The sequence below is a fragment of the Furipterus horrens genome, unplaced genomic scaffold, assembly GCF_987537825.1.
Source record: "Furipterus horrens unplaced genomic scaffold, mFurHor1.1.pri manual_scaffold_12, whole genome shotgun sequence".
NCBI lineage: Eukaryota > Metazoa > Chordata > Mammalia > Chiroptera > Furipteridae > Furipterus > Furipterus horrens.
The window spans coordinates 79617417-79641123 of record NW_028327182.1 but is presented as its reverse complement, the minus strand read 5'-3'; the positions used below and the strand labels follow the sequence as shown (position 1 = coordinate 79641123).

The 23707-nt window shown below is 38.1% G+C and overlaps 1 protein-coding gene across 1 annotated transcript in view; it reads left to right on the top strand.

Moving 5' to 3' along the window:
• Positions 1–23707, top strand: part of UNC5D (unc-5 netrin receptor D) — a 223474-nt gene that overhangs the window by 94950 nt on the left and 104817 nt on the right. Inside the window, exons 5-7 of the mRNA XM_090258224.1 lie at positions 20045–20225; positions 21070–21237; positions 22986–23150. Of these exons, the coding sequence (XP_090114350.1) occupies positions 20045–20225; positions 21070–21237; positions 22986–23150 (514 nt within the window). The remainder of the gene's footprint in view (positions 1–20044; positions 20226–21069; positions 21238–22985; positions 23151–23707) is intronic.

Sequence of the window (23707 nt, the reverse complement as noted above, 5' to 3'; positions counted from 1 at the left end):
GTTATTCAAGACAAGCTAAAAATCCCAGCAATCATATCTGGAATTCTTCTAGACCACTTGGGTGATGGTGGCAGTGGTGGGGAGGAGGATGGCATATAGCGGTTAAGGTGACTAGGTGTCTATGTGGCAGAGACAGACAGAAAGACAAAGACAGAGGGAGAAGAGAATGTTATTTCAAAATGGGGGAAATAATTTGATCATAATTATTCCCAAATATAATGTTCTCATTTCTATCCCAGATACTATGCACTTTTAAAATGACTAAAAGAAGTAGGAAGTGGTTGTTTATTTTGATGTGTCCTACTTCCATTAGAAATTGGTTTAAAAATAAAGGGTTAAAAACCTTCTACTAATTTTTACTTTTTAACAAGATTATGTTATATAAACTGAAAACAACAAGCTATGAGGAAATGAATGGCAACCACCAGACCAGATGTTGACCTTTCCTACATTAAATAGGTCACGGTTTTATCTTGCCTCCAGAAAATAATTGATTGCTCTCTTCAAGGCACATTGACATTCCGGATGCAATACTTCTGATGTCCGTATACCTCACTTACTAACCACAATTGAAAGATATATTAAAAGGTCAGAGTAGCCTCGTGGTAACTCAAGAATTATAAATTTATTTTAAAGGTGACCTATAAAATTATCACCACCAACCTGAAACCCAAAACAAGCATTGTTTTATTGAACATTACTCTAAAGATTACTTAAACCAGAAACACCAGCTGTAGCATGTTGCTGAGGTGTCTGTTTAGCTAGCTGGGTACAGTTCAGGTGATTACCTTAACAATAACAGGTAAAAAATATGTACTTGACTTTGAAAATCCAGGACCCCCTAGTCTTAGTTAAAGGCACCAGGTGTCCAAGCTAGGAACTTCTGACCACGCACGTTTCCTCAGTTCCTTCATTCATCCTTCTCTCATTTTCAGTTATCACCACTTATTAATTTTATTTATCTGTATTTTGTCTTCTCCATCTTAACTGCCCTGCCTTCTTCAGGCCCTCATTATTTCTCTCCCTTAGTGGAGTAATGACTTCCTGTCTGGCCTCTCTGGTCTGCGGTGTCACTTGGCACCTTCCACATTGAGACCAGGATGATTTTTCTTAACCAAAACTCCTTTAGTTAAAATCTGTCAGTGGCTCCTTAGTGCCTTCAAGGGTTGAGTTCAAAACTCCTTAACTATTATGCAGGGCCTGTATTCAACCTGATGTTTTTGGGTCTCATCTGTTAAACCATTGGCAACCTGGATGAAGCCACATGAGACTAGGTATTCCTGGACTCTGCTACCAAATTGCATTCATTTATTGCTTCATACTTTTACAAAAATCCATTTCTCCATAGTTTCATTTTCAATCTTCCGAGGCCTCTGTAAGGTAGGGGAGAGAAGGTGACATTTTTGTCACTTTCCAGAGGAAGAATGAGAGATTAACTCCACACTGATTTAATAGGCAAGTATTATACAAAATCAACTCTTGATAATCTTTATGTAGATTATAGAATTTGTGCAATGCATACTTTCCTGGTCTTGTTTCCTACTGGTTTTCTAAATTCTCTATTCAGCTGATTCTTTATGAAATATACACCTATTAAACATGCACTTATGCACATTTACTTTTTCTCAAATAGTCAAATATTTAATTACAAAGTATGTTATACTTTTCTTTTTTGATAATTTTGATCATGGTTTTTCTTTGTTGAATGTGTTATTCAGGATTGACTTCCCAAGTATTCTGAAATAAATCTATAATTACCACCTCTTTCCAACAACAGTTTATGGTGGACTAGGGTTTGCATGATAATTTTACATTTATTTATTTTTTTATTGTTTACTTATTTTGGTAAATGTATAACCATGAAGCAGTAAGTAATATGAAAAGGAGGTTTTATTTTAGGCAACTAAACAGCTAAATATGCTATATATAGGCGTTCTGAAGTCATAGAACAGTGATGGATGGGAGTGGGGAGAATTCTAGACTAATTTGTACATTGCATAGAGAACAGGTGTCTCCCCTAATGATATTAATGGAATATACTAAGCTCATTTTAGTACCAAAATCTAAATTAAAAAGGAAGGAGGGGGTTATAAAATAGGCTGTTGAAAAATCTCATTTTCAGCAAATTTGAAAAAAAAGTCACGAGGCAATTTAGTTTATTTTTTAAACATTCCCTGTAGTGTTGTGAAGACCAAACGGCATCTTTGAGTTAGTTCATAAAAACCAGAAGGCAAGGCAGAGGATGAACTGGAGAGGCACAAAGAGGAAACCAGCCAATTTAATGGACCAGGCTGATTAAAGTGAGAAACATAAACACCCTCCCCAAATGAGAATGTGTAGGCGGTGCGAAGTCACTTCTTTTCAGATCTCATGGAATGTTTGTAACTCATGAAACTACCTGTGATGTTTAAAAAATAAAATAAAAGAGAGAGAGAGAGAAATGAAAAACTCAATTTCCTTAATGAAATTGTATAGTCAATTGAAGTAAGTATGACATGTAAAAGTAATAGAATTTTTTAAAAGTTTTTCTCCTTGAATATAGAGATTAGGGTTTTAATGCAATGACTCATTATCCATGTATACTGTGTAAGTTTATTCAAAAATCAACTTGTCTAAAATAGCCAGGTGAGGACAGCAATGAAGATTAAATGCCATGTGGGACAGTCACTTAGACTCCTAGCTGTGTAGAAATAGATTGTTTTTCTAGTTAATGTATCAGTTTATGAAAAAGAAGGATATGCAATTTAAAATAATTTGTTTACTTCTTTGAGACAAGTAATATGATAAATATTTTTGGGAATATATATTTAATGAAAATAGCTTTTATATCTGCTTATAGAAATAATATGGATTGTAGAAAACAGGGTAGTCTAGGTAATGATAAAATAACAAACAAGCTAGAAGCCTCAATGGCTTCAAAGAACAAAGATTTATTTTCTCTCAAATTACATGGCTGTCACATGTCAGCTGGGTGCTCTGTTTCACTGACACTCTTACTATAGTTCCAAGACTAATGGAGTAGCCATTCTCCAAAAAACTGCGCTGTCGTGGCAGAGGGAGAAAGAGAGAGGTCCAGAGCATCTCACTGGGAAATCAATGCTCAGTCCTGGAACTGACAAGTCACTTTACTGACAACACATTGACCAGCACAAGTGGCGTGACCCCACCAAACTCAACAGGGACCGGAAATGCAAGTGTTCTTGCTAAGAAGATAGCCAGAAATATTTGATGAATAGCTCCTACTGAGAATTACAGCAACCTAGGAACCTATGAAGAAGAAAATTCCAATCACTGAAAACATCACCATTCAAATAACATTTGATGAACTCCTTTTCAGACCTTTGAGTGTGTTTGCACATAGAGATAATAAAAATACAGTTTTATTATCTGCTTTTTTACACTCAATAATGTCTCATGGAGACATTCCCTATTCTATTAAAATTTTTAAATGCATTATTATTTTTGATGTTTGCATAGTATTTCATTGCATAAATGTAAATGTACATTATTAATTTGATCTGTTAATGAACATTTAAGGTGTTTATAGTCTTCATTATTATAAATGAAGTATAATTAACATCTTAGCACATATTTCTGGATTTTTACTAATTATTCTACTGAAACCAGTGAAAATGTATATTAAATTATACCAGCATTTTCAGTTATGGTAAAAATTGCAAAACTGTCCCACAAAAGGGATGTACTAATTTAGACTATGACGTAAAGTAATTGCATACATCCATTTCTTTACACTTTTGCCAACTTATACAGTATCAGAGTTTGCTGTGGTAATAGTCTAACATTAATATCTCATTTTCATTTTAATTATCAAGAAGGTTGAACAACTTTTTGTATGTAGTTATCCACTTGTATTTTATCCAGTGCGTACTGCTAGGACGTACTAACTGGCATTCAATTTTATTGGATGGACATTTGATTGTAGAAGTTGTAAAATATATTTGATATCTTCCTTGCTTTTGCTATAATAACACTTTGTAATATGTTACAACCTTTTTCTCATGTTTAACCTTTTCTGTCATCCTTTTGTTACATTGGACTTTTAAACTTCAATAGTTAGTATTTATAAAGTTGGCTTTTACACCATACAGGAAATCCTTCTCTACTCTAAAATTATAAAAATATTCACCCATACTTTCTTATGGTACTTTTGTGGCTTCCCTTATATTTTTAATATTTTATATGCCTAGGGTTTTGTTTTGCTGTAAGGAGTAAGATAGATACTACTTTATTTTTCAAGTGGTCAATTGACTTTGAGGAGGTTTTAGTGACTATTGAGGAAAGTGAGCAGAGGAAGAGAGTATTTTTTATTATTATTAACCTTAAAATGAACAGAGAAGAGTGGCATCCTTTCATATGCTATAGAAGGAGCTTCAGGTTAACATAGAGCCTGGGACTTTACTTACATTCACCTTTAATTTCAGTAGTGGTTTTTAAGTTCAGTCAGGGGTTACAATAATTTTCCCATCAATGACAAACAACCTAAGTTTATAATGGAGTTAAAAAATATTACTATCACCTAGTGATATCATAGTCATAACATCAAAGTGTAACACAGTATTAACATGTCTGTGGCGATGCTGGAGTAAATAAGCCTAAACTGTATATAGCATATACAATTGTGTACAGTGCATAATACCTGATAATGATAGCAAGCAACTATGTTACTGGTTTAGGTATTAGATATTTATTATACTATATTCTTTATCATTATTTTAGAGTATACTCTTCTACTTATAAAAAAAAAGTTTGCTGTAAAACAGTATTCTGTGTTTCCCCAGCAGTAGCCTCATGCGTCTTGTTCTCTGCTTCTCTTGATTGCATCATTTCCTCTTGTGCTTGATTTAATCCAGTGTTTTGTATAGTAACATGCCGTACAGGCTTGCAGCCTAGGAGCAATAGGTATACCACAGAGCCCAGATACGTAGTAGACCATACATGTATCACCTAGGTTTGTGTAAGGGCACTCTCTGTTGGCACACCAACAGATCATTTAATGATGCACTTCTCATAACATATCCCATCATTAAGTGGTGCATAACTGTGCTTAAAATATTTTTCTTTCTTGGTTCCCATGATACACATCCAATTCTGATTCCTCTCTTACCTCATGATCGGGCTCCTATTCTCTTTTCTGACCTTAAAGTGCAGCTGTTTTTCAGGTTGTATCTTAAACTGGTTTTCCCCCATCTTACACTTTCTACATGATTTAATATACGCCTATAGCTTCAGATACAATTTATGCTGAAGGCTGTAGAGTAAGTATGCCCCAAAGTAGCTGATTATATAGGTCTGGAACTGAGGAGAGATCTGGGTCAAAGATGTTTATTTTAATGTTTTCTATCCATCTTAAACTTAACTATATGAGTCATTGAGTTAATTATTCAAGAGCTTGGCTTATTTGGCTGTTGCCATGTTTGGTCTTTCTCCCATTCTTCCCATTGATTTGAGAGAGCTCTTTGTATATTAGGCACCAGGGTAATATTCAGTCAGTGCATATCAATACGACATCTAAAAATGACCTTTTCACCAAGTTTTCCTGTATCACTTGTCCACGTCAGAAATATGGGTGCCAAATTTTTATTGTTCTGTCTTCAAATCTTAAATCAGTCACACATTTCTATTTATTCTATTTCACCCCTTACTGTCTTATCAAGGCTTATTACTGTATACCCATTGCAACCTTCCAGTTGATTCCACCACAAGCTCTTCCCATGATTACTGTCAGTCTCCTAATGATCTCTGCTCCTAGCTTTGTCTCCCTCTCTGCATCCTAAGTATTCTATACATTATATCAAGAGTATTCTTTTTCATGTGAAATTATTATTTCATCAACTCTTTATTTTCAGATGATAATGTTCAAGTATTTTAATGTCAGACAGGTAAGGAAGTCATCTAGCCCTTTATTTCTACAAGAAAAAAAATGTAAATCCAATTCCACATGTTGAGCTTGAAGTATCTTTGAAGCATACACAAATAGATGCTGAGTAGACCTCGGAATGTAAGAAGCTGTAGTTCAAGAAGGTCAGTGAACTAAAGATAACAATACAGGAGTATTCAGTGTATGGACATGAATGATTCATGAGTCTGGTGTTATCATGTGGGGAGACATTGTACACCAAAATGTGGAGAAAAGACTAATCCTGAGACCAAAAAAAAATACAATAGGTCATGTACAGATAGTGAAGAAACCTATAAAAGAAACAGCAGGAATGGCCAGAGGCATACAAAGAGAGAGTATGTAGTATTTAAAAAAACCAGTGGAAGAGAAAATTCAAGAAGGATCCTCATTAAACCCTGAAAATCAACTAAGAATACAAAACAGTGTGCACTGAATACAGCAACTTGGAGATCTTTGGTGACTTCAGCAAGGGCAATTTAAGTGAACTGATGGGGTGGAAGACAGACTGAGATCTAATGAGGAGGGATGAGTTAAGAATTCAAGAGAGATGACTATGGAAAAAAAAAGGACAGACAGATTTATTGTTTGTTTGTTTACTTATTTAAGATGGCAGAATTTTGAGGAAGTTTGAATATTTCAGTTCTTTGATGCTTATTTTTTAATTGTACAAACATAGTTAACATCCACTTCACCAAGTGGTGAAAGAGCCTAGAATCTTACCCGAAGCATAGCAGATCATCAATAAAAAATAAAAGTAAAATGTTTGTCTCTTTTCCCCTCTCCTACCCATTGTCCTACCTCCGCTGCACTGGGCCTATGTCCTTTTTAATAATAAAACCCACTGTATTTAGTTACAATAGAAATAGCTTTTTATCTTCTTATTGAGCATCCATCTCTTGAGTAGCTCCTTAATGTTTGTTTCCTTAAGTGCTGGACACAACATATGTGTAAAATCTTAGCTATTTAAATTAAATTGCCCTTTCAGTTCTCAAATTTTGAGACTAAATCTGTTGCCGCCTTTACAAAGCATGCTGGCAATGGCTGACAAAGCAATAGGGTCTGTTTATAATGAGAAGGCAAAATGAAAAGAATAGGAACCGCAGTGAGGCTACCTTTGCAAAACAGCACTACATTTCTAAACAAAGAACTTTCGTGAGGAGCAGGTAATGACTGGCTTCACCACAGTTTTATTCCTAATCAGTATTTTGGAAAGAACACAAGAGATGATGTGAATTACCGTCTAAACTTGAAAAGGAGGATCTGAACCACTGATCTGGTGAAATTACCCATATAAGACTTTTTAGAATGTGGTTATTTTGCAGTGTTTTGTTTTTTTGTTTTTCCTTACAGCATGTAGTTTTTCTTCTTTCATGATGGCTTTGTGTCTGTCAACTGAAAGGAAGGTTGGGTGGAGTATACAGTAATCAAAGGCTGAGAGATGAATGAGTGCAGAGCCTGTTTTTATTAAAGCACCAGTAACTCAATGGCATCTCCCTAGAATGTCGGTGCACTTTGCTGATTTCATTTTGATAATGCTATAAGCTGGTCTCTGATACTTGCCTTCTGTAATTGGAACAAATTTTTGATTATGCTAATTCATCCTCAGCCACCTAGTATATGGAAGCTGAGCTAATCCATGTCTGTTCCTGCATTTCCTTTGTAGATAATTACTTGATTAGCCTTTCAGTGTGGTTGATGGAATTGTTACTCTGAACAGACTTGATTTCTCAGATGGTGTGTATATATGTATGTGTAAGTAATATGTGTTTGCATTCTTTAATTATATGTAACTTTGATGTCAGTATTTAAAACCAGTTTATGATATGAACATTTAGACTGTTTAGTGCTCTAATCCTTAATAAGATGGCTATTATCTCAGCACCTGAGTATATAACACATGGTAGTAAGGGACAGGAAAAGGGAATCGTTGATTAATATATCCTTCCACCACCTTAAAACCTTATTTACATACCAGAAATAGTGGGAGGAAATGTGAATATAGAAACGGTTTTAGGTTCTCTGGAAGTCAGCTCTTTGTCATCTGGCTAGACAGTTCTTCCCATCCTAAAATAATGCCTTCAAAAAAAAAAAAAAAAAAAGGCAGCACATTACGCTATATTTCAAATCATTCCTCAGGACACCAAGCTTTGGGAACATCTCCTACCATGTTGCTTCATCAAAGATTCAAAACCGAAATCCCTGTCCCCCTGGTGGACGGCAGTGAGCAAAGGTGGAATTAGCCAAGATGGAGAACCTCGCACAGTGGAAAGCACAGCTGAGAAGCACGTGGCAGGCTGGGCCCCCCTCACAACTTGTCTGTCGATTCAGTCTCTCGCTCCATTCTAATGTCTCATCTGTTCAATGTCTTTTCCCTCTCATCACCACTCTTATAAATGCTTTACAGGAATGTAAACGTGTCTCATTCTGCAGTCATGACAATGTTACATTTTCTGTTAACAGTGGATCCAGGGTGTTCACTTTGCCAGATACCATTTACCTGTCAAAATGAATAAGAAAAAAAAAAAAATTTACACGAGGCTGCTCCTGACTTTCATAAGTGAAACAGGGAAGTGAAAGGACAACACTGATTTGACAAGAGACATACAATGTCAGAACATGAAGTTCCACAATCAGAAGGCAGGCTCCTACAGGTCTGTCGTTTCATTTAGCATCAGTGAGTTTGATTCTGTCTGTGATCATTAGGTTTCTATCATTTTCCTGGTTCTGCTGCTGTGACTTCACAATTAAGCTGAATTTCTACTTCCTTTTGTGATGCATAATCAGATAAGTAGAGCTAAATGGAAGAAACTGCTGTATAGGACGCTTTAAAATCAATCTATACAGTCTGGAAAGAAAAGGAAGACAACGAGGAAACATGATAGCACTGTTATAAATAACTTAGAGGAAATATTAACAAGGACAGAGGACAGGTGACATCTAATCTGAAAGTGGCGAAGGGAGTAATGGCCTAAACTAACATTGGAAGAGAACATGCTTCCTTATGAGTAGTGGTTGAATCCCAGTTAAGACTTAACGTGACTATGCCAAGTCAAATTGTGGGAAATAGTTAGGAGCTGTAGTTCATTTGGTTAGTGAGAGGCATTGGAAACTGGCTCATGTCTTAGAGTAGGACAATTATTTGAAGACTATAGATCTAGTGCTATGATTCTCAAGTATGTTAGCTTAGATTATGTCATCCATAAAATGGGAAGGGTAAGGTTTTCCTTGCCTATTTGTGGAGGGTGTAGTTACTGTGAGGATCAAAGGAGACAGCGTATTGAGTGGCATTGTGTGCCCATGTGAGTGCAGAGATAGCATTGTTTCTGTGTGTCCCTTAGGCCTTTATGCATGGTCACAAGACAGCTGCCATTTGTTCAGAATCGCATTCATGCCCAAACAGGTCAATGGCCAGAAATGCCTGCCTCTCTTCTCAGGAAAGCAAATGCTTTTCTATGAGTCACCCAACAGACTTAGTTAGGTACAACTGGCCTTCTTAAATATTTTAAGACTACTGACTGTATCAGATTTTTATGGACCACTTGTTCTGCTCATTACTGCTCATTACCAAAAAAGACAATGAAATACCAGGTAACCTTGCGAGGGCTACCATAACTTCTCATGAGCTACATATGGAGAGATTTCTGAGTAATTTTATTTAGTTAGTTAGTTATAACTGACATGTAACATTATTGGTTTTAGGTGTACAATGTAATGATATATTTGTATGCATTATGAAATGATCACCACAATAAGTCTAGTTAAAATCTATCATCTTACATAGTCATAATATTTTTTTCTTATGAGAACTTTTAAGATTTACTCTTAGTAACTTTCAAAATATGCAATAGAGTACTATTAACTTTAGTCACCATGGTGTACTTTACATCCCTGTGACATTTACTATATAATGGGAAGTTTGTACCTTTTGATGACCTTCACCCACTTCTCCTACCCTACGCCCTGCCCCTGAAATCAACCAATCTGTTCTATGTATATATGAGCTTGGGGGCTTTTTGTGTATTTTGTTTCTTAGATTCTAAATATAAACGAATACTAACTAACATATGGTCATTGCATCCAAATCTGGCAAATGATGTGAATGACTGAGCACAGTGGTGGTGTGAGACTTAAAAGTGAACGAGACATTTATTGGTTAGATCAGTTTCTTAGGGTACAAAGTCTAGAGGCTTCCCCGTGGGGGCTGTGGAATAAACCCCATGTTTACTCTGCCTTGTCCACTTTATCCCCACCCCTGTGTCCTTGTGTAGCCTCTCAGTATAGCCTTTCACCAGCTAGAATGCATACCTCAGCCTTCTCTCTGCTTTCTCACAGAAACCCGGTCACACTTATTAGCTGGTAAGATGGTAACTTTACAAAGTTTCAGAGGGTATGAGTTTCAGAGGCCCCATTGTGAACTACTGTTGTCTTCCAGTATTTCAGGCTCTACCTCGCATACTCACCCCCCCACCCGCAGTACAGCCTTGCCTCTCCACCTTGTCTCATCAGACAAGGTTGCCTTCCTTTAGCAGCTGCCCTAAAGCTGTCTCCTAGATCAGATCTGTGTTCAACCCTAGATCTAAAATGCAGTTGAACTTTCCCTATATGAGTATACGCATATCACATCAGTCTCAAAATCTGCATGTAACTCAATTTAGGCTAGAACATTTATTCAAACAGGTGCCAATGAACATCCTCTGAAGTAGGTGCTATGTAATGTATAAGAAGATTGAAGATATTGTTCATGTTCTTTTTTATTTTTGTCCATGTTCTTAAGGAGCTTGCCAATGAATAGTGCAGAAGGAAAATGATCATAGGTAATAAGCAGATGGATTGAGAAGCTTTCAAAAGTCATAAATCTGAAGTTACATCTATAATACATATGGGTGACTCAATCTTATATTGAGTCTAGCAAATCCTAATATAAAGGGTTAGAATTGGAGGATAGGAACACTTGGTAGGTAATATCAATATGCAGTGCTTGTTGGCATTTTTTGTGGAATATGAAAGAAGAGTTTCAAGTTAATATTGTCCAGAGTCAAAGGACAAAAGGCTTTAGATCCTGCCTACTGAAGTGGCTTTTTCTTTCTAGTCTAGTTTTTACCACCGATTTCTAAATGGGTAATAACACCAGTAACATTCTCATTCTCTTACAGAATATTAGGAACAAGAACAGGAGCTTAAGAACTCTGACATACTGTCTGATGGAAATAAACATTTAGGTGTATGGTTTATGTGTGTGTGTGTATGCACACATATGTGTATATATGTATTGTGTGTGTGTGTGTGTGACAAGTTCAGAAAAGGTGAAATGTTAGGACTCATACATTTTCAAATGTCACTCAAGTCTCAGATAAAATAATCTCCCACAAAGCATCAGTCTAACACTCTTCCAAAGGAGGTTACCTCCTCATCCAATTACACCATGCATCCATTGCTGAGAAAATCTATAGGTTCGTTAGTTACACACCTTCTGTCCCCAGCTAACCAGAATGACTGCTCAGGAACTGATCATGTTTTCTGGCATGAACTCTTTGATGGTCTGCTTTTTCCAGATTTGTTTATAAACTGAAAAAAATCTACAAATTGCAGACCATCTGTACATGGCCCTATGCTAATGAAAGCAGACATCCTGCAAACCCATAAGCTCATTACCTCTAAGTAACTAGTTTCTTCACATGCTTGTAACTGGGATTGTCCGTGTAAACTAAATAAACAAAAAAACAGATAAAGACTTGTTTCTCTTGGGAGGCAGGGTTGGATGTTTTCAACAACCTTCTGTAATGTTAACCTTCTCTGTCAAGGAGATGAACTATTTGCATGAGGTCATTTGGATCAATGACAAAAATGTTCATGAGCCTGGAGGTGGTCAATGTATTGATCCCATAATGCTAAGCTGAAAATTTGTATTGCTTTTGTGAAGAGCTTAATTAGGGCTTTCCTTGTGGACAACTTCTTGTAAAATAATTTATGAGCTCAATACATATGCCCTACATGATACCTGCAGAAAGCGGACTGTAGTTCTTTGATACTTGCCAGTCATTTCCATGAAAAGCCTTGAGAATGGGCAATGGCACATGAACAATAATATTCTAGGGTGATGGGGAAGCAGATTTAATGAAGAGGAGTTACCTTTAGGGAAGGGCATTGAGCTCCTGATAAGAGTCACTAGGATCCAGAAAGCTGGCGTGTTGTAGTATTTGAGAAGAGAAAGGAAGTCTAATTCATGGATATATTATGTTTGGCCCTTAAAATATATTCATAATCTATGAGCCAGAATGTTAGAATCAAAACATGTCATATTAAAATGCACATCCATGCCTTCCTGTGAAGGCTGGAAGATCTAGTTACACTGGAAACAATAGCCTGAGCCTGACTGGTGGCTGCACATGTGCACAGGTCCTGTGATCTTTATTTTGTCACAATTGCCACCACTTACCCATATATACTGATGCTGAGGCTAAATATTCCGTAAATTTGAAGACCACTGTGATACATTAAAAACAAAAGAGACTTCTAAGGAAAAATGAGTTCACTGCCATTCTTCATGGCACCATCATTGTTATTTTTTTTAAATACTCATATCTCTTTCTAAAGTGGGAAAACAAAAGGAGAAAGAAAAATGATAACATTTAAGAAAAATGAGAGTGAGCTCATTCCTTCATGGAAATGCAGACTAACTCCTTGTCTTTAATATGCAAGCAACGCACACGGATGTCTCACACCCAGCATCATGTCGGTAATTTATGTTACCTCCCTGGCCCCCAGGACCATTTGAGTTTGCAATGGCTGGGGTAGGGAGTGCTTTTTTCCCCCTACCTTATTTATTAAACCAGTCTACATTAGGAGCACTCAGCTCATCAAAAATGTTTTAAAATTTCTCTAAGTGACAAAAGCATAAATCCAAGAGCAATTTGTCACTTTTATAAGCCCAGAAAATACCAAACTGATTTCCTCATAAAGATCCTGCCATCAGTTAAATGGATAAACTATTAGGTTACGAATAAAAACTGCTCCATGGTTACAAGTCTGCTAATGTGCTGATTGTTTATAGACGTAACTGGATTGATGGACCTCAGTCATGACACCATCAACACCAAGAAGACAAGAATGTGTGTATATCTATGACACCTTATTCATCCAATATTGATGTTTTCAAGCTGTGATCTGGGGAGACCCAGTAGCAGACAACTGTGTACGTCCATAGTACATGTGGATGTGTAGGGGGTAGATTGGATGGCAGGGACAACTTATACAATGGCACAAGCTGTGCCCTGGACATCTCCACAGAGCATCATTGACATAGAAGGGGAAGGATGTGAATGATCTCCCCCAAATTATGCAAACTTGATCTTGACTGTGGCCAGTCTTCTGCAGTTAGGCTTCTCTGGCTCTGATACCCTCACTTCTGCCTCAGTCATAAGACCTTTCATTGTTAATCCATTTTTTTTTTTTTCATTTTCGGCTTCAGATAAACTAATTTGAGGAAATATTTTATGGCAAAATATAAATTAGAAAACAATTGTGCTACATGATGAAGCAAAGAAGTATTTTTTAGATAAAGGGATTTTTTTCAGATAACTAAATAGCTTTTCCTTGAAGGTGCTGCACTTAACCTACAAGAAGAAATTACCTATTTTCTCTTAAAACTTCTGTGAACCTATTTCCTTCCAATCATTTTTTATTTTTTAAAGCGCATATATATATTATATATATATATAATTTTTGTTGTTTTGTGTTTATAGCACCAAACATACAATTTTGCATTTGACTTTAATGTTTTATGAGCATTTTCTGTGTTTTCATTAATTGAAATCATGACTTTTAATGCCTATATATCATAATACTAAATCATATTGTTAAAATATCATTTATATTCAAACCTGGTTGCCGAACATCTTGGTTTTTGAACAACTCGGTTCTCAACTAAGCTGCTCATCGGAAAAATGTCTCTGTTGTCCAACAAAACTTCAGGTCTTGATTCCTGACCCAACAATCTGTATGATCTGTCACGTATCTTCAGGTGACAAAAGATTCAGTTTTCAAATAACTCTCTGGAACCGTTTTCTGGGACAAATTAAGTTTGAGAATCAAGTTTCCACTGTATTTAAAGAAAGCTCTATTATTTGGCATGCATGTAACCTTGGCATAATTTTTCTTTTTTCTTTCTTTCCTTTTACCAAAAATAATTTATTGTGGTTAACTTTTTGTTTGTAGCCCTAATGCTTTCTGGGGGTGAACTCCAGAGATCACAATTACAAGGACAAAAGGCATTACTATCTCTAAATCTATCAGATGGCGGTAAGTACTGGGTAAAAAAATTTCGGCAGGATGGGGGAAGTGAAGGGAAGGAAACTGGCTAGGTTGGAAAGGGTTGTTTGACAAGACCTCTCTGAGAGTTAACATCTGATCTCAGATCTTAAATGAAAGAGGAGTTGAGACAGGGAGACACCTGTGGGAAAGGCCTTCTGGGCAGAGGAGCAGCAGGTGTTTCAGGCCCTGAGGCTGGAACTTGCATTGAGCTCGCTTTGCAGAGAAGGAATGAGGCAGGGCTGGAGTGGAGTGAGCAGGGGTTAGTTCGGGGATCTGAAGTAGAGGATTATTCATAGGGAACTGGACTACAGAAGTAGGTTGTTAGCCTTGGGAAGGATTTGCGATTTTATGCTAAGTGGTATTTGAGACCATTCAAGGATTTCAAGCTGGAAAGTCACATGATCTGATCACAGTGGAAAAATCAACTGTAGAGGCAACAATGGAAGCAGCAGGCAGCCCAGTTCCTTAAGAGGCTATTCTTGCTGATGTCCCAGAAAGGAAGCAGTGGTAGAGCAGTGATAGAGGTAATATCCTATGCTCTGCATTCTCAACAAAAATGAAACTAACCACAAAAATAAAAACTATGTGTATACATATGTGTGTATGATTTTAATCTTTGCTATTTTGACAGAGAAAAAAATGTATATTGTTGTTTAACTTTTTTATGAATGGTGCAGAATATTTATTCAACTGTTTAATTGCCATTTTTCCCCCCTTTAATGAGCTATATATACTTATCATTATGCCATATTACCTAGGATGCAATTTAAATAAATATATATAGTAGTTTTTCAGCTATTAAGGTTATAAGATTATTATTCATATCATTATAACATTTATCAAATTTGTGATGAATATATTCTTAGTTTGTTGGCCACTTAATTGTATACATGATTTATTTTTATATAAGTTTTCAATTTGAAGCTAAACCTCTACTTGATGATTGCGGTTTTAATATCCTCTGGACTAATTTATTTATTTTATTTTTCAATTACAGTTTACATTCAATATTATTTTTTATTAGTGGCATAGTGGTAGATGATCATGTACCGGATTTCATCAGGAAAGTTTTGATTTCCTGGTGCTGGGACTTCCTTTGGTTTCTGGCTCCAGGGACATTGCCTGAGGGGTTTGCTTCTTGGCTAGTTAACTCACTAGGAATAATTAACTCAATAGGAATAGTTAACTCACTAGGAATAATTGCCTTATGGTCCAGAGCCAGGCTCTCCTGACTTCCTGACCAGCTGTTTGAGGGGAAGTATGGGAAAAGATGACTGCAGCAGGGACACAAGGGAACAGCTTTCTAAGTGCTGCAAATCTCAGAGGCAGGGAATTAATCAGAAAACCAGACAATTTACGATCTGAATTTCAGAGTCAGGAGGAGAGTAAGGTAGAACAAAGCTCTCCACATCTACTTTACACAGGCCAATTTGTTCTTTGAAAAATCCTATCCTATTGGCTTTCAGTGTGTATTTCATCTCAGATATTCTTGACAGCTACTCCCAGCTTTAATTTTCTTGGGGCCACGTACATTTAATTGTATATTTTCATCGGACCTGTTAAATATAAAATTCATGAAAGGAGAAACTACCCTGGTTTTATCTTGCTTACCCAACTCTTAGGACAAGCTCAATAAGTATTAAAATATTTGTCAGATGAATAAGTGAACAACTGTGAAATGTGCAATGTTAGTGGAGAATGGAGGACATCTGGTCACAGGCGGGTAGTCAGATGTGACTTAAACTTGGTTGCACTGTCCTTTCTTCACCAGAGCATTGCTTCTGAGCTCTGGGTCATTAGCAGCGCCTATGCCCCCAGGCTAAATCGTGATGAGGCCAGCAGGAGCTGCTGGGGTCGGTAGTCAGCTGCTTCTTTACCTCATGGTCCAGCGTCACATTGCTTTTTCAGCTGTCTTGATGTTTAAAGCAGTTCTCAGAGATCACTGTTTGTTTGCTATCATTTTATTTTCTAGGTAGATTTGGGGTGGTGATGACTTTTGGTACTCTGAACTCTCATTTACATGGTGGTACTTGAGGTAGGGATCTTAATAAAAGATCACTATAGCTTTCTTCTGTTAGAGACCAACAAATCTTTATTATACCGAATTGTTATGTAACAGATGCCACTTGTTCATTGGTGATGAATTATAATTCTTTAGATTAAACATGAAATGAGGCATCTTATTCTAAAATCAACTTCCAATGACCTATTATTCTGCCCTCTCTGGTGTAGTCACTGCCCTGCTTTCTGTGTTAGATTGCTGTATGTAACACATGCTGGTAACTAGAGCTAAATGGTTATTGTCAAACGAGAAATCTGTCTAGTGCTACCAAGATGGCACGAGAGAGTGGAGATGTCATTTTGATGTGGAAGCAGGGGACAGAATGAGGAAAGAAAGCAGTTAGTTTCACCTGCTTGGTGAAATACGGGCAGTAAGGGTGGTGCACTCCAATTGGGGGGAGGATGAGGATCTACGGAGAATATTCCATCTGTGTCTTCTTCAGGTGTCCAGGGAAAAGAGAAGTTTGAACCAAGGCTAGGATTAGGGTGGAACTGGAAGAAGAAGATAGATTCTCCAAGAGCAAGGTGGAGAAAAACAAATCTGAAATGGGACTAGCCTACACTCAGAGGATGTGAGAAGGGAATTTCTCCAGAAGAAAGGATGGGCCCTAAATGTGCAGGGTGTCTAAGCCAGTCTAAACATCCATTTCATCATTGCAGAGTGACATAAATGACCACCAAAGAATCATATACTAAAAACTAGGGAAAACTGGGTTTGAATTTCTGTACCTATGAAATTTCATTGGCCCTTATATAATCACACTTTTCTTAAAATGTGTTTAAATTCAAACATATTGACTTGAACCTTGTCTAACAACATATCCTCTCAACACAAACCACAATTTCTGCAAATGCATTGCTCTTCTGAGCTGCATTTTGCACTAGTTACTGAAACATCATCAGTAGCATCAGAATTGTAATAAAATGAAATATAATAAAATGACCTAATTGCAGTCACCTCTTTTCTCTCTTCCACTGCATTTTTAGAAAATGGGTCAAAGTCAATAAGATATTTATGTACTTTTCCTGCCTCTAGTTTAATAACTTGAGTATTCATTACCTGATTATACCAAATTTATTAAGTAAAAGAAATGAAATATGGAATAAAGAAAAAAAAATTGCTGTTGCTCACTCTCCCACATACAATTACTCACCTTCCAATTCTAAGAAAAAGTTTTTGTTTAATTATAGTTTATTGATTATGCTGTTACCATTGTCCAGATTTTTCTCCCTTTGTCCCCCTCTACCCAGCACCCTCACTCCCTCAGGCAATCCCCCCTCCATTGTTCATGTCCATGGGTAATGCATATAAGTTCTTCGGCTACTCCATTTCCTATACTGTACATCCCCATGGCTATTCTGTAACTACCTATCTGTACTTCTTCATCCCCCCAGCTCTTTACTTATTCCCCCAAACGCCCTCCCATCAAAATGCTCTCCATATCAATGATTCCCTCTATATTCTTCTTGTTTGTTTAGTTTTTTAGATTCAGTTGTTGATATGTATTTTTGCCATTTTGTTGTTCATAGTTTTGATCTTCTTTTTCTTAAATAAGTCCCTTTAACATTTCATATAATAATGGTTTGGTGATGATAAATTCCTTTAATTTCTTCCTTGTCTGGGATGCTCTTTATCTGCCCTTTGATTCTAAATGACAGTTTTGCTGGGTAGAGCAATCTTGGCTGTAGGTACCTTCTCTTCATGGCTTTGAATATTTCTTGCCAGTTCCTTCTAACCTGCAAAGTTTCTTTTGAGAAATCAGCTGGCAATCTTATGGGAACTGTAGGTAAGGAACTTTTTTCTTTTGCTGCTTTTAAGATTCTCTATGTATCTTTAATTTTTGGCAATTTAATTATGCTGTGTCTTGGAGTGGGCCTCTTTGCATCTATCTTGTTTGAGACTCTGTGCTTCCTGGACTTGTATGTCTATTTTCTTCATCAAATTAGGGAAGTTTTCTTTCATTATTTGTTCAAATAGATTTCCAATTTCTTGCTCTTTCTCTTCACCTTCTGGAAGCCCTATGATGCAAATGGTGAACCTCTTGAAGTTGTCCCAGAGGCTCCTTATACTGTCCTCATTTGGGGGGCACTATTTTTCCTTCTTGTTGTTCTGCATGTTGTTTTTTGCTTCCTTATTTTCCAGATCATTGATTTGATTCTCAACTTCATCCACTCTACTGTTGTTTCCCTGTAAATTATTCTTTATTTCAATTAGTGTATCCTTCGCTTCTGACTGGGTCTTTTTTATACTGCTGAGGTCCTCAGTACATTCCTTAAGCATCCTTAAAATCACTGTTTTGAATCCTGCATCTGACAGACTGCTTATCTGCATTTTTTTTTTTTTTTAGCTCTTTTTCTAGAGTTTTGATCTGTTCTTTCATTTGGGCCATGTTTCTTTGTCTCCTCATTTTGGCAGCCTCCCTGTGTTTGTTTCTGTGCATTAGGTAGAGCTCCTTTTTGACTCTGTGTCTTGGCAGCATGGGCTAATGTAGTAGGTGTCCTGTAGTGTCCAGTGGCACAGCCTCCCCTATCACCTATCAGTGTGAACCCTTTGTGTGGCGCGACTACACCCTCCTCTTGTAGTTGTGCCTTGGTTGCTGTTGGCAGGTCAATGGGAGGGATTTACTCAGGCCGGTCAGCTGTAAGGACTGGCTGTGACCACCAACCTCTGCCCTCCATGGAGGATCTGCTGTGCAGAGGCAGGGTATGGGGTGCTTCGACCTGGTCTGTAGCTACTCACTGGGTACATAGGCTCTGGGGTTTCCTGGATAGTGCATGGCAAAGTCAGCCCCTACTTATGTTTCGCCTGGGGCCATGGGATCGATCACAGGGTCACCCTGCATGAGCCGCAAAGCAATCCCAGATGGCTGCTACTTGTGCTGGTCTTAGAGATTCCCAGGTGAAGCAAAGCTATGAATCTAGACTGGCCACTGCTAGTGCCAGACCTGGGGATCACTGAGGCCAGCTGTTGCTTGTTTGAGAGGATTTAGGAAGTCGTGAAGCATGAGCTGAGACCAGCCATTCATATGGAAACGCCACTTGGATGGGCCCATTAAGTTGGGTGGGGCGGAGTGGTGATCTCCAATGTGGGGCAAAAGTGTTACCCAGGTTACTATAGTCTCAGATGTGGCACCAGATTTGTGGGTGGAAGGGTTCAGAATACAGATAATGGCCTCTGCTTGCCTTGATGCCAGCCACTACAGTCTCTCCCTGTCCGCCATTGGTGCATTTCGAGTTGCTACCCCAGGGCTGAAGCTCTGAGGGAGTGAATCTGAGTAGATGAGTCCATGTGTGGGCTATTTAAGAGGAACTGCTTGGGGCTTCAGAAGTTTCTTCCACTGACTCATTCTCCACTGGTTTTTGCAGCCATTAGTTGTGGGGACTTATCTTCCTGGCACTGGAACCCTGGGCCGGGGTGGGGCTGAGACTCCTTGCTCTCAAGATATCCCTTCTGAATTTTTATCCCCCACATGTGGGTGTGGGACCAGCCTGTTCCACATCTGTGCCGCTCCTACCAGTCTGGATGGATGTGGTTTCTTTAATTCCATAGTTGTCATACTTCCTTCCATTCAACTAAATTTCTGATGGTTCTGGCTGATAGTTGTTCTATATTTTAGTTGTCATCTTGATATGGTGTGGGAGGAGGTGAGCCATGTCTACCTATGTCTACCTATGCTCCCATCTTGATCGGAAGTCCCCACAAAGTTTTTTTTTTTAATGACTTATAAAGTTAGCATTTCTTTCTTCTTGTAGGTAGAATGGCTGAAAAATGAGGAGCCCATTGACTCTGACCAAGATGAGAACATTGACACCAGGGCTGACCACAACCTGATCATCCGGCAGGCGCGGCTCTCAGACTCGGGGAATTACACCTGTATGGCAGCCAACATTGTGGCCAAGAGGAGGAGCCTGTCAGCCACAGTGGTAGTTTATGGTAAGAGCAGCCCAAAGGCCAGGAATGGATATGTAGCATGGAAAGCAGAGAAGTAGAGGGATGTGTATCTTATTAGAAGTTTAACTTTTGGAGCTGAGCAGTCATTGGGGGCCATCCACTGCTGTGCTCTTTCCTGCCTCTCCCGTTTAGTGGATGAGGGCACATTTCTATTGTTATTAATGTTTGCTCTTCCACCCAATATTGAACTTCTGTGAGGTAGTCAGTGCAATTTCCAATGTCTCTGTTTAAAAAAATAATTTTAGAAGTTGTTTATTTTCTCCCATTGTGTTTATCTTTGAAAAGAATTGAGGTGGGCCATTTTGCTCCCCTCCTCATTCTCCCCAGATCTGCCACCAGAAGTTTTCTCTCCTGGCATACAAAATCCACCAAAAACAAACATTACTCTTTGCTGAATGTCTCAGGTATTGTATAAAAGAAATTCCCAGCTATTTAAGTAAAGGCATTTCCCTCTACAATAGAAGAACCCTGGGATTTATTTTTGAAGCACTTAAAGTAATAGAAATTCAAATGCTGATATTTTCTCCTTATATTCTGACTTTTCAAGTGCTTTAGAGATATGTTGATAAATTCTTTCTATTTTTCATAATTTCCCAGCAAAGAAAATTATCTGTGTCCCTCTTTATATCAGATGGCTAGACTGAGGGGCAGAGATGAGGTAAGTCCTTTGTGGCTCACCTCACAATGAAGCAGCCAGTGTGGGTCCGCGGGGTCTCTTGATCCCTGGATGCCTAACTCACAACACGTGGCACAGTGGCTTGCACATAGTAGGCAATCAGTAAAAACCTCTCTCCTTTTTTTCTCCCCTCCCCATTTTCTCTCTCAGTGAATGGAGGCTGGTCTTCCTGGACAGAGTGGTCAGCCTGCAATGTTCGCTGTGGTAGAGGATGGCAGAAACGTTCCCGGACCTGTACCAACCCAGCTCCTCTCAATGGTGGGGCCTTTTGTGAGGGAATGTCAGTGCAGAAAATTACCTGCACTTCTCTTTGTCCTGGTGAGATATACACAGATTCCCTTTTCCCTTCTGAGCCCCCAACACTCTTAAGCTGGTGTGAGGCATTCCAGATAACCTTCTTTCCTAGAGCGACCCTCTCCCAAGTCCTTAGCGAATGGAATCTTTGTGCAAAGAGCTAATGTAGAACTCAACGTAATTGCAAGAACATGGGTGAAATACCTGTTTGGGGCATATATTTATTTATTTATTTTTATTTTTTTAATACTCAAATGACCTTGGACGCTCACTATCAACAAACGAAATGCTCTGAAGATTTTTCATACCACCTGTGGTTGTTAGGGCTAAGTCATGCCCTTCTCTCCCTGGGTTCTCCCGTTTTGCGGCATTCATTTGTGTCATAGCTGGCAGAGACGGCGCTTCTGTGAGATCAAAACAGTACCAAAAAGTTGACCCTTTATTATCAGTTACCAGTCAACTGACCTTATCAGTTTTAGCTTTGTATTTATTTACAATACAATTGGCAGAGATTGTACAGCATCACAGCGGTTCATTTTACATTTGGTCTACGCTTGCCTTGCCTGCTGAATAGAGAGGGACTTCCTTTGCCAAATATGGCTTTTATAAGTTATTTTGTTCATCTCTTACTGGATCTAACCCAATTTATACAATGAGAAATAGATGAGATGGAAGATGACTTTCTTTATGGAAAGCATATCCTCCCACTGAGAAATAAATTGATCCTGGGTCTCACATACATTATAAAACATTAACTCCAAGGACACTGGACTAGAGCCTCGTGTCTTAAATTTCAAATCTAGTTCCACTGAAAGCTGAGGTGAGACTCTCACCAGCAGTATATTCTTGGAGTTTCATTTTGAACTTATATTCAATAAGCATTTATTGAGTGCTTACTATGTGCCAGATACTGTGCAAGATACTTTTATACATGTAATGTTATTTAACCCTGTGTTGTGAGTTTTTTGTGTTTGGTTTTTTAATCCCCAGTTACAGATATAGACTAAGTGACTTTCTCAGGGCTGCTCAGCCAGTAAATTTACAGACAGGGACTCAGACATTTTGCTTCAAGATCATTCCTTTTTGATACCCTATTCCTAATTGCTCTAGATTAAAAACTGCAGTGTCTTAACCCACATAAGTGTGGTTGTACTATTCCTAGGAGGTAATGGAACAATTGCCTCAAACAGCAGCCACAATCTCTAGGGTTGATTTTTAGTGCAATTCAGTTTGTTCATTTCTACATAGAGCAGCAATTCATGACCCAAGAAATTCTATTTATGTAAGTCTTGATATCTTGGGATTTGACTGACCTGTTTTAGTATAATACTATCAATATATATGGGTTTAACGTGTTGTTGTTCAGGGGCTTTTCGGACTTAAAGATGGTTCGTTCTGCCCCAAGGAAGTGGGGATTACCACAGGTTACTGCACATTGTTTATCTTTCCATCTAAGATGCACTTGAGCATAAAAGACTGGGGAAGAATGGGTAATGACATTATTAGGCAACCCAGGGGCCCTGGTAATTCGAATCCTTGCCTAAATTCAATCATTGGTCTCATCCTGAAATAGCTAGAGAATTATATCACTGCTTTTGCTAGCCTATCTTTTTAGGAAAGAAACCATGGAGAGAAGATAAACGAATATATTATTTTGTTTCTGTGGTGGTTATTGGTTTAAAATCTAGCTCTAAGAACAGCAGTCCTAGGGTGAGTCTCCTGACAGCTGCCTGATTCGTTCTAACGATGGCTCCTTTTGTTTCCCTCGGAAGTGGACGGGAGCTGGGAAGTGTGGAGCGAATGGTCGGTCTGTAGTCCGGAGTGTGAGCATTTGCGGATACGGGAGTGCACAGCGCCGTCCCCAAGAAACGGGGGCAAATTCTGCGAAGGTCTAAGCCAGGAATCCGAAAACTGCACAGATGGTCTCTGCATTCTAGGTAACACCTTCTGTTGAACGTCTTCAGTGTTTGTCCATAATATGAAAAGAAACATCATACTTATTACTTCAGTTAAATTTGTTAGCAGAAAGCAAAATTTCCAAGAGCAAAAAGAAAATGGGTGGAAAATGTAGAACATTAGATGAATACGTTTTTAGTAGATATGGGTTATTTTGAATATTTTATCACTGTAAAGTTTTAAGAGAAATGATGTAAGAAGACATTTTAGACTTTTTAGCTTAGCATTTCTTTTCTTTTAGTGGCCTCCATTTTCCTGTTTGGTGAAATTCTGATACTGACCACCACGTTCATATTCCTCCCAACAATTTTATAGCACTGTAAAGCATTCAGTCATCTCCAGAGACCATGGTTTTATGGCAAGGGGCATGTGTTAGGAATATCATCTCACAAAGTGATGGTGGGGGAGGGGGGGATATGACACCTGAGGAGGTAGGTGGCTTTGTAGCAAATGGGTCTGGCAGAGCAAGAAATAGAATGTTTGTTTCAAAACTCCCAAGCTTTTATTCCTGAGGTGACACTATTCCATCTCCAGATGA